We start from the raw sequence: 12,216 nt of genomic DNA, 5'->3' as shown, positions 1-12,216 counted from the left end.
TTTTCTTTCCTTATCGTGTGGCCTTAATTAAGCTTGAAGCTTGTATCTTCGATTTCTTTCCACTCACTCGTATGTGATGTTGAACACTCGGTATCAGTTATGCACCGATGGTCTGTGTTGTCATGGATGAGGTGCAGGATGTATTCCTCTATTGTGGAGTAGGCCAGTCTGGGTGGACTTAAGGTCAGGTTTGGACTGCAGCTTGGGCTCGGTAGTTTCAGTTGCGTAAGTATGTGCTTTTGGACTTTTATGTCAAATAGTGCCCCTGGGAGTTGGATTGATGGCTTAGTGAATTGCAAGATAGTTGTGTGGTGAGTAACATGTGACTGAGAAATACGCTTAGATTATTTGGATGTTACGAGAAGGTTTTGCTGGGGATGCGAAGGGCTATGGATGTTTGATTATCATCTGGATATGCAATGCAATCTTGAGTTATGATTGTGTTGATGGATCTTTTAGTTGTTCATTTATGGAATGAAATACATTTTTATATCTTATTGACGAGTATAGGCTCGGGTAGATTAATTGATAGCATAAGTTGTTATGACCATGGTAGGGTCATAGAGAGATGTCGGTATCAGGCTAAGTAGGTGGGTTATCTCCTGGGAAAGGGTTTGAGGTTGTGTGGTTCTTATGAGGTTTCTATGAAGAGTTTTTATATCTATATAGTGTAATGCATGTGCTGCGATTAGACTTTGGATTGCTTGAGGATGTTAGCATGACTATCACGAGGATGAGTATGCACTTGGCAGAAGATTTGGAAGGTGTGAGGGCTAGTATTGCATGAGATTATGAGAAGATTTAGTTGGATGATAGTCCTAGATCAAGGCAGTGATGAAAGAAGTATAATATGGGTTATCGAATGATGTCTTCTATGGCTTCGATCCAAGTGGGGGAGTCTACTATCGATGATCTGATCACATGGTCATGTGTTACATCAGTTTTTGGACTAAGGAATGTTTGTGGATTAGTTATGACTTGAAGAGGATGACTTCGATGATGATGCAAGCAACAAAATTTGCTGGATGCATGATGTATTATGCTTTATGGGTATATGGAGATCTTGGGACGATTCGGGTTCGATATTCATTGCGGATCTAGTGTGCAAAGAAAAAGGAATCACTTGGTTGCTTCTTTTTGGGTATTCATGTGATGATGGAGCACAAGTCGTTCAGCACGCAGTGGCTGTGCATTGGAGATTAGAGTATAGTAGAAGATTCTCGAGAAGGTTCTAATGGGTTCAAGATTCATATGTGGTATCTAAGAATTTTCGTATTTTGTGTGTGGCTAAGATCTGAGATTTTCATTATATGGTGCTGAGGCTTGTAGTATTTCTATATCATTATTGATCCTACACGGTAATATTATATAGATGGAAGAAACATCTTCGGATTTGCATAATGTATCTTTAGAGTGAGCATTTCAGTTTGAGTTACTCCTGGGTTTAGTAGTCTGTGTGACTTGGTTGATTTAGATAGATCCAGTTCCGATAGCTTGGCTATGTGCTAATAGGTTTCGAAGAGTTCATGATGGGTTTGACTATCGTCTGAGGTTGATGTCTTCTACGGGTACAAAAGGTTTGTTGCATGTTGTTATGTTCTCGTAGATTGAGTTAAGTAGAAGGTTCTTGGTTGATAGAGTGTTTATCCTACTTGTGATTCAGAGTTGATGATGAGATTCTCGTATTTTCATGTCGTGGCATGATAGATGTAGTGAGTCATGAGGCATTGGGGTTGAATGGTCAAGGTTATGGTTCAGTTTTGAAAGGAAGGTCATTAGTTCTAAGCATCATGAGAGGATTTCAGATGTTTAAGAGTATGCTAGCACTATCTAGTATCACCTGGAGAGGTGTGTGTTGTAGAAGACGCATTAGTATTGAGTTGTGGATGTTGACTAGTACTACCTAAATCGTGTGGTTGGTAACCGTTGATGTTCAGATTTTACTACTTGATGCGGAATATTTATGGAAGTATATCGCATGATGGGATTGTGTATATGTGATGTGTCTCTCATATAAGTGGGAGAGTTAGAGATCAGGTATGGAGATTCCAAGAATTTTAAAGTTTAGAGACTGGATGTTCTCAGAGGCCGACTATTTCTTAGGTTGCGGATTGTGAAAGTGTGTTGAGGACCAGACAACTGATTGTATGCGTTATGGGTAGGTCATTATGGACCTATGGAAGACTACTTATCTATTTCAGAATGGTTTGAAACGATTAGGGGCCTATTGGTAGTGTAAGGCCCCATGAAAGTTTCCTAAAAATTGGGGTTCCGTGATGCCGCGGTTGGCGTAGAGGTTAATAATAGTAGAAATTCTTCGCGGCTTGCAAGCTCGCCCCGGTTCGGACTTTTTGGATTGAACAGTGCGCTAAGAGTTGAAGGAAAATATTTGGCAGAAATAGGCATTTCCGCAGCCCATTATGCGGCCGCAGAATGGCCGCAGAGTGGAGCAGCTACTTGGGCCATTTTTTATGTCAATTTCTCGGCCGGTTATGCGACCGCACAACCATTTCGCAGGCCGCACTTTGATCGCGTAATCAGCCTTAGGATTTTTGCGGAGGGAGGTTCTGCGGCGCATTATGCGACCGCATAACAAGTCTGCGGGCCGCATAACTACCGCAGACCTAGGCAGATTTTATTCAGTTTTTTGGCACCAAATTATGTGGCCGATATGCTAACCGCATATCCATTCTGCGGTCGTATATGCGACCGCATATCCATTCTGCGGTCGTATATGCGACCGCATACCCTGTTCCGGAGCTTCATTTTGGGATTTTTAAACCCGACCCTATTTCGTTAAAACATATGCCATAGTCCATTTTTAGCATATTTCTGATATTTTTAGAGTGAGAAAGAGTTCTTAGAGCAGGGAAGTAACCTTCAACCTAATATCCAACAATTCTTGCACAATCATTGAAGATTATCAAGAAAGTATTCATCCTAAAGGTAAGAGTCTATGCCATAGCCCTTAATTTCGAAAACCTACTAAAAAGGGAGTAATTAGCAAGACAATTTTTGGGTGTGGGAGTTGTTACCTTGCATGCATGTGTTATCAAATAATGTAGGAAGGTTGTGAGCTAAAAATTGCAGAGAATGGGTTGAGAGATTATGGAATCTTTCGTAAAAGGGACATAAAAACCTTAATGCATACCTAGTGCTTGATAATATGCTTAAATGAGCTAAAATCATGATCATCTTCCTAATTTTGGTTCAACTTGTTATATTTCTAAAATAAATTGAAGTTGCTAAGAATTCCGGAACATTTTAAAAGTTTAAGGAAGCTCAATTGAGGTATGTTAGCTAAACCCCCTTCTTCTTAGAATCGAATCCCATGGTGTTCATGTAATTGGTGTCAGTCCCAAATTGATCATTATAGAATTGGCTATTCCTAATGTGTTTGTGTTGAAGGACGTATGTTCAATATTTATTCTAAATGCTTCATCATGACATATTTCCAATTAAGGATGTGTTCAAAATGTGGAATATGTGTTAGTAATGTTAAGACTTAATGTCATGATCGAATAAAGGTTGTTATGCCAAATTGTATGAAAAGCCTCTATGTGCTTAAGATTCCCAAATTGCTCATATGTGTACTAATTCATTAAATGGTAGGCCTTATTATTGTTGATGATAATAATGATGTTTGAATGTGGAAAGGGGAAACTGGAATTATGAAATACGGCCAAGTGCCAAGAATGACTTTCTAATTGAGGCCACTCGTGCCAATGAATTGAAAAGATGTGAAAGAAGTATGAAGTGAGATGATTGATTGAAAAGGTAATGTCTCAGGTGAGACGGCCTAGCCGATCGGGCCGTGATCGGATGCCATATCGCACACATGGTGGTGACTGTGCTGGAAATGATAATTGAAATTGTGGTTATGGTTGATGTCTCAAATGATACGACCTAGCCGATTGGGTCGTGATCGGACTCCGTGTAAGAATATGGTGGTATTGTGAATTATGGCATATCGGCTCTAAAGATCACATAACCTAATAATATGGAAATTGACTTGAGAACTTATGTGATCCTTACTTGATGTTTTAGTATTGTTTGAAGCTCTTATTGAACTCGTGACTGTTTCCCCCTTGTATTATTATTCATTCTATTGAGAAGGTGTTTAGTTTTACATACTAGTACTATTCGACAGTACTAATGTCCCTTTTGCCGGGGGCGCTGTATGTTTAAATTGATGCAAGTGGTTCCATAGCAGGCAGTGTTGATCAGCGATAGTGGTACATCCTCTTCCCAACAGACTTAGCGAGCCTACTTCATCTCGGGGTCATGTAATGTATCTTTTGTTCATATTATTATCATGTTTTGAGGTATAGCCGGGGCCTTGTTCCCAGCACTATCATAACACTCTTTTGTATCTTTTAGAGGCTCCGTATACACTATGTGGGTTGTACATGGCTGCTAGAAAAGTCAAACAGATTATGTTGTGTTTTGATCTCTTGTTCCACTCGAATCATAAGAATGTGTGTATCTTGAAACTTAAAAATGATGTAACTAATGAGACGATTTAGTATTGTAGATATGATCTTCCTACTATCTAATTAATGAAATCATGTCTTCTCTTGATCATGGGTGAGTTGGGTAGAAAGTATCTAACATGCTTGCTCGACCAGGTTCACTCGGTTGAGCGCCGGTCGCGCTCCCAGAGTTTGGGGCGTGACAAACTTGGTATTAGAGCCCAAGGTTTTAAAGTGTCCTAGGATGTCTCGGAGCCATGTCTAGTAGAGTCCTTCTTATCGGTGTGTTGTCGACCACATCTATAATTAGGATGCTACTTGGGAATTTAGGAATAATACCCTTCTTTCATGTTCTCGACGTGCGATAAAGCTGATTGTAAGATTGTTCCTCCTTTAACTCGTGTGTTGCTCTAATTGTCAGTACATGGCACCTAAAAAGAAGGCAAGAAATGGCCAAAGAGCCAATGTCACACCGGGAGTGGCAGTTGATCCTATATTTGATGATGCGGGTGAGCACCCGAGGGGTGAGGATATTCCCCCAGTTACTACACTACCTGATTACACCACAGCTTATCAGACCGCACATGTCCCTACGCCTACTGAGGATGCAAAGATTCCTCTAACCGATATTCTGGTTCCACCTCCAGCTCCAGCTTCCGGTTCTGATATTTTTGACGGGGATCTTAGGGGAGCCATCCAGATGCTGACACAAATAGTGGCTTCTCAAGCCCAGAGATCAAATGTTGCACCCACTTCTTCTAGCCAACAATGGGATTCTAGTAGTTCTAGGGTGAACAGGTTTCTTCAGTTGGATCCTCCGGTGTTCACAGGTGCTAATCCCAAGGATGACCCATAGGACTTCATTGACGAGATACATAAGACTCCCCGGGTTATGCGCACTACTGAGATGGAGGGAGTGGAGTTGGTCGCCTACTGCCTGAAAGGGGTGGCCTATTCTTGGTTTGTGCTATGGGAGGACTCTCGAGAGGAGGGGAGCCCTCCAGCGAGGTTAAGTAAGTTTGTTGATGCTTTCATGGACCATTTCTTGCCGACCGAGACTAGGGCAGCCCGTACCGCAGAGTTTGAGAACCTTAAGCAAGGAAGTAAGAGTGTGTGTGAGTATCACATAAAGTTTGCACGTCTGTCTAAATATGCCATTCTCATGTTGTCTACTATGGAGGCTAGAGTGCGCCGGTTTGTGCGGAGCCTTAGCCCCTTGGTTATCAATGATGCCACTATAGCTGCCTTGAATTTAGATATGAACTATGGGAAGATGGTAGCATTTTCTCAAGCTACTGAGAACCGTAAGTTGAAGAACAGAATGGAGCGAGAGGGTACTAGCAAGGCCCGGTCTGCGGGCAACTTTGGGGAGTCATTTGGTGGGGGAAGATCGGCTTTTAGGGGAGGGTCATCAGGGCCATCCTAGTCTTTTGCTCAGTCTTTAGCCATTGCACTGCCAGCATGGCCCAGTTAGCAGTAGGGAAGTCATTTCAGGCCCAATCGGGACAGCAGGGGACCCCACCAGCAGGGCCGATCAGGAGGGAGATTCTAGTAGCAGCGGAGGCCCCCATGCCCCAGGTGTTGGAATATGAACTCGGGGATCTGCTACATGGACCTACCTATATATTACGGGTGCCGATTAAGGGGTCATATTCAGAGGGAGTGTCATTCATCCCTCTAGGGTGCGGGCAGGGGCACAGCACAGCCATCCAATTCTGCAGCTGCTACATCTTCAGCACCCCCTCCAGCTCGAGGCACTCCAGCACTACCAGGGCGTGGTGCAGCTAGGGGTGGTTCGCAGAGTTCAGGAGGACCCAGCCATTTCTATGCTATGAGTGGTCGCCAGAGTGCAGAGGCTTCTCCAGATGTTGTTACAGGTATATTGACTGTCCAAACTCATGATGTATATGCTCTTATTGATCCCGGTTCCACTTCATCCTGTGTTACCCCTTTTGTTGCTATGGAATTTGGGATAGAACCGGAACAGCTTCCTGAGACGTTCTCTTTATCTAGCTCGGTTAGCGAGTCTATTGTGGCCGCATGGGTTTATAGGGTTTGTGTTGTCACGGTACATGGTCGGGACATCGTGGCCGATCTCATTGAATTGGGGATGGCCGATTTTGATGTAATTATGGGAATGGATTGGCTTTATTCATGCTTTGCCAAGCTCGATTGCCGAACTAGAACTGTGAGGTTTGAATTTCCAAATGAGACAGTTGTTGAATGGAGGGGGATAATATGATGCCAAAAGGTAGGTTTATTTCTTACCTTATGGCCACGAAGATGATTAACAAGGGGTGTATCTATCATTTGGTCTGGGTTACGGACACCGATGCTGAGGCACCTACACTCGAGTCTGTGCCAGTGGTGAATGAATTTTCGGAGGTCTTTCCTGATGAGCTCCCTGGGATTCCGCTAGACAGGCAGATTGATTTTGGGATTGATGTGATGTCAAGCATGTAGCCTATATCTATTCCTCCTTACAGGATGGCACCAGCAGAATTAAAGGAGCTAAAGGAACAATTGAAGGATTTGTTAGAGAAGGTTTTCATCCGAACGAGTGTGTCACCATGGGGCACACCAGTTATCTTTGTGAGGAAGAAAGATGGATCACTGAGGATGTGTATTGACTACCCGCAGCTCAATAAAGTAACAATCAAAAACAGGTACCCATTACCAAGATAGATGATTTGTTTAATCAGTTATAGGGTGTTAGGTACTTCTCCAAAATTGATTTGCAGTCCGGGTACCACCAATTGAAGATCAGGGAGCAGGATATTCTAAAAATAACTTTCAGGACCAGGTATGGGTACTTTAAATTTCTGGTAATGTCTTTTGGGCTAACAAATGCCCCACAGCTTTCATGGATCATATGAATCAGGTTTTCAAGCCTTTTCTCGATTCCTTTTGTGATAGTGTTCGTTGACGATATTCTTGTGTATTCACAAGGTCAAGAGGACCATGCCGATCATCTCAGGGCAGTTTTGCAGAATCTTCATCAGCACCAATTGTACGCAAAATTTTCAAAATTTGAATTTTGGCTCGAATCTGTCACATTCTTGGGTCATGTTGTCTCCAGAGAAGGAATTAAGGTTGATCCTCAAAAGATTGCAATGGTGAAGAATTGGCCTAGACCTACAACATCAACCAAGATTTGTAGTTTCTTAGGCGTAGCAGGGTATTACAGGAAGTTTGTGGAGGGGTTCTCTACTCTTGCCTCTCCGTTGACTAAATTGACTCAGAAAGCGGTTAAGTTCCAATGGTCCGATGCTTGTGAAAGGAGCTTCCAAGAGTTGAAATCAAGATTGACTACGACGCCAGTGTTGACCATGCCAGAGGGTACATATGGGTTTGTGGTATATTGAGATGCTTCAAGGATTGGGCTTGGGTGTGTGATAATGCAACTCAGCAAGGTTATAGCTTATACTTCTAGGCAACTCAAGAATCATGAAAAGAACTACCCAACATATGACTTAGAACTTGCAACGGTGGTTTTTGCATTAAAGATTTGGCGTCATTATTTGTATGGGGCCCATGTGGATGTATTCACGGACCACAAGAGTCTTCAATATATTTTGAAACAAAAGGAGCTGAATCTGAGGCAGAGAAGATGGCTTGAGTTACTCAAGGATTACGACATCGATATCCTATATCACTCGAGGAAAATCAATGTGGTAGCGAATGCTCTTAGCCGGAAATCTATGGGTAGTTTGGCATACTTGGACGCATGTCAAAGGCCGTTGGCCAGGGAGGTTCACCAGTTAGCTAGCTTGGGAGTTCGTCTTGCGGACTCCATTGAAGGAGGGGTAATTGTGCAAAATAGGGCTGCATCGTTTCTTGTCATGGAAGTCAAAGAGAAGCAATACGATGATCCATTGTTAGTACAATTGAAGGAGGGGATTCATAAACATAAAACTATGGCTTTTACTCTTGGCACGGATGATGGTACACTAAGGTACCAAGGGCGGCTATGTGTTTCAAATGTAGATGGTCTCCGGGAAAGATTCATGACCGAGGCTCACACTTTCAGGTATTCCATGCACCTAGGTTCTACGAAGATGTATCATGATCTCAAGGAATTCTATTGGTGGAATGACATGAAAAGGAATGTGGCAGACTTTGTGGCAAGGTGTCCGAATTGTTACAAGTAAAGGCCGAACACCAACGGCCTAGTGGGTTGGCACAAAACATAGAAATCACAATGTGGAAGTGGGAAATGATAAATATGGATTTTTTGGTAGGGTTACCGCGTACTCCGCGCAAGTTTGACTCAATTTGGGTGATTGTGGATCGACTCAAGAAATCAACACATTTCTTGCCAGTTAAATCTACCGACACAGCGGAACAGTATGCTCAGTTGTATATCAAGGAAATAGTCATGCTGCATGGAACTCCAGTTTCTATCATTTCCGGTCGAGGAGCTCAGATCACAGCCAATATTTGGAAGACATTTCAGCAAGGTTTGGGTACTCAAGTGAACCTTAGTACAGCCTTCCATACACAAGCCGACGGGAAGGCAGAGTAGACTATTCAGACGCTTGAGGATATGTTGCGTGCTTGTGTTCTTGACTTCAAGGGTAGCTGGGATGATCATTTGCCACTCATAGAATTTGCTTACAACAACAGCTTCCATGCTAGTATTCAGATGGCACCATTTTAGGCATTATATGGTAAGAGATGTAGATCTCCCATTGGTGGTTCAAGATTGGGGAAGCTGAGCTGATAGGACCAGACCTTGTGCATCAGGCTATGGAAAAGGTTAAAATCATTAAGGAGCAGTTGAAAACTACACAGAGTCATCAAAACTCCTACTTGGTTGTTCGTCGCAGAGACTTAGAGTTCAAAGAAGATGATTGGGTATTCTTGAAGGTTTCCCCCATGAAGGGTATAATGCAGTTTGGAAGGAAAGGGAAATTGAGTCTGAGGTATGTCGGGCTTACAAAATCATTCAGAGGATTGGTCAAGTAGTGTACAAGCTTGAGCTACCACCCGAGATGTCATTAGTGCACCCGGTATTCCATGTGTCTATGTTGAAGAAGGTAGTTGGAGATCCGTCAGCTATTGTGCCGGTTAAGACCATTGAGGTTAATGAAGAACTGTTATATGAAGGAATTCCAAGTGTCATTCTTGATAGGCAAGTCTGAAAGTTGAGGAATAAAGAAATTGCCTCCGTGAAGGTGTTAATACGAAACCAGCAGGTTGAAGAGGCTACTTGGGAGGCCGAGGAAGAGATGAAAAAGAAGTATCCTTACTTGTTTGTATAAGCTATGTAACCTTTTTATAAAACTGTCGCCTAACTTTTTCAGTTAATGTAAAGGTGCTTTTTTCTAAATATATTGTATGTGAAGCCACGATTGGTGTTGTTATGAGTTATGTTACGTCATTGGTTTATGCATATGTTTTAAGGTTGTGTTTCTGGGGCTCTCTGATATGTGGATAGGCCTAGTTACAGGAGAAACTCTGGCAAAATTGTTGGAAATTTAGGGAGTTAGTCAAATTTGGTGATGTTGGTGTGTGGTACGAAAACTGAGTTGCATAAGATGATAATAGTGAACCCTGACCCCCATTCGAAGATGAATGATCTTAAGTGGGGAAGGATGTAAGGCCCCGTGAAATATTTCCTAAAAACCGGGGTTCCGTGATACCGGGGTAGGCATTGAGGTGTTCGGACTTTTTGGATTGAACAGTGCGCTGGGGAGTTGAAGGAAAATATTTTGCAGGGTTGGGCATTTCTGTGGCCCATTATGCGGCTGCATAATCACTCTATGGGCGGCAGAGTGAATCAGCTATTTGGGCCATTATTTATGTCAATTTCACGGCCAGTTATGCGAGCGCACAACCATTTTGCGTGCCGCACTTTGATCGCATAATCAGCCTTACGATTTTTGCGGAGGGAGGTTCTGCGGTGCATTACGCGACCGCATAACAGGTCTGCGGGCCGCATAACTACTGCAGACCTAAGCAGATTTTTTTCAGTTTTTTGGCACCAAATTATGCGGCCGATATGCGGACCGCATATCCATTATGCGGTCGCATATGCGACCGCATACCCTATTTTGAAGCTTTATTTTGAGGTTTTTATACCCGACCCTATTTCGTTAAAACATATGCCATAGTCCATTTTTGAGCATATTTCTGATATTTTTAGAGTGAGAAAGAGTTCTTATAGTGGGGAAGTAACCTTCAACCTAATATCCAACAATTCTTGTTCAATCCTTGAAGATTATCAAGAAAGTCTTCATCCTAAAGGTAAGAGTCTATGCCCTAGCCCTTAATTTCGAAAATCTACTAAAAAGGGTGTAATTAGCAAGACAAATTTTGGGTGTGGGAGTTGTTACCTTGCATGCATGTGTTATCAAATAATGTAGGAAGGTTGTGAGCTAAAAATGGCAGAGAATGGGTTGAGGGGTGATGGAATCTTTCGTAAAATTTCCTTAAACCCTTAATGCACACCTAGTGCTTGATAATATGCTCAAATGAGCTAAAATCATGATCATTTTCCTAATTTTGGTTCAACTTGTTATATTTCTAAAATAGATTGAAGTTGATAAGAATTACAGAACGTTTTAAAAGTTTAAGGAAGCTCAATTGAGGTATGTTGGCTTAACCCTCTTCTTCTTAGAATCGAATCCCACGGTGTTCATGTAATTGGTATAAGTCCCAAATTGATCATTATAGAATTGGCTACTCCTAATATGTTTGTGTTGAAGGATGTATGTTCAATATTTATTCTAAATGCTTCATCATGTCATCTTGACAATTGAGGATGTGTTCAAAATGTAGAATATGTGCTAGAAATGTTAAGACTTCATGTCAAGATCGAATAAAGGTTGTTATGCCAAATTGTATGAAAAGCCTCTATGTGCTTAGGATTCCCAAATTTCTCATATGTGTACTAATTCCTTAAATGGTAGTCCTTATTGCTGTTGATGATAATAATGATGTTTGAATGTGGAAAGGGGAAACTGGAATTATGAAATACGGCCAAGTGCCAAGAATGACTTTCTAATTGAGGCCACTCTTGCCAATGAATTGAAAAGATGTGAAAGAAGTATGAAGTGAGATGATTGATTGAAAAGGTAATGTCTCAGGTGAGACGGCCTAGACAATCAGGCCATGATAGGACACCATGTCGCACACATAGTGGTGACTGTGCTGGAAATGATAATTGAAATTGTGGTTATGGTTGATGTCTCAAATGAGACAACCTAGCCAATCGGGTCGTGATCGTCCTCTGTATAACAATACGGTGGCATTGTGAATTATGGTATATCGGCTCTAAAGATCATCCAACCTAATAACATGAAAATTGACTTGAGAACTTATGTGATCCTTACTTGATGTTTTAGTATTGTTTGAAGCTCTTATTGAACTCATGACTATTTCCCCCTTGTATTATTATTCATTTTATTGAGATGGTGTTTAGTTTTACATACTAGTACTATTCGACAGTACTAACGTCCCTTTTGACGGTGGCGCTGCATCTTTAAATGGATGCAGGTGGTTCCATAGCAAGCAGTGTTGATCAGCGATAGTGGTACATCCTCTTCCCAACAGACTTGGTGAGCCCCAATTCATCCCGGGGTCATATATTATATCTTTTGTTCATATTATTATCACATTTTGAGGTATAATCGGGGCTTTGTTGCTGGCACTATCATAACACTCTTTTGTATCTTTTAGAGGCTCCGTAAACACTATGTGGGTTATACATGGCTGCTAGAAAAGTCAAACAGATTATGTT

At 41.9% G+C, this 12,216-nt stretch overlaps 1 protein-coding gene across 1 annotated transcript; it reads left to right on the top strand.

The window, feature by feature from the left end:
• The first annotated feature begins 5,379 nt into the window (after window positions 1–5,379).
• LOC138905998 (uncharacterized) lies at window positions 5,380–8,997 on the top strand. Its single transcript, XM_070194513.1, has 6 exons — window positions 5,380–5,776; window positions 6,350–6,665; window positions 6,959–7,095; window positions 7,214–7,275; window positions 8,078–8,417; window positions 8,714–8,997. The coding sequence occupies exons 1-6, from the start codon at window positions 5,380–5,382 to the stop codon at window positions 8,995–8,997; spliced, it is 1,536 nt and encodes a 511-aa protein (XP_070050614.1).
• The last annotated feature ends 3,219 nt before the right edge of the window (window positions 8,998–12,216 follow it).

This window comes from Nicotiana tomentosiformis, chromosome 2, assembly GCF_000390325.3.
Source record: "Nicotiana tomentosiformis chromosome 2, ASM39032v3, whole genome shotgun sequence".
Taxonomy (NCBI): domain Eukaryota; kingdom Viridiplantae; phylum Streptophyta; class Magnoliopsida; order Solanales; family Solanaceae; genus Nicotiana; species Nicotiana tomentosiformis.
The sequence above is the reverse complement of the archived record's forward strand: the minus strand, read 5'-3'. Positions and strand labels throughout refer to the sequence as shown.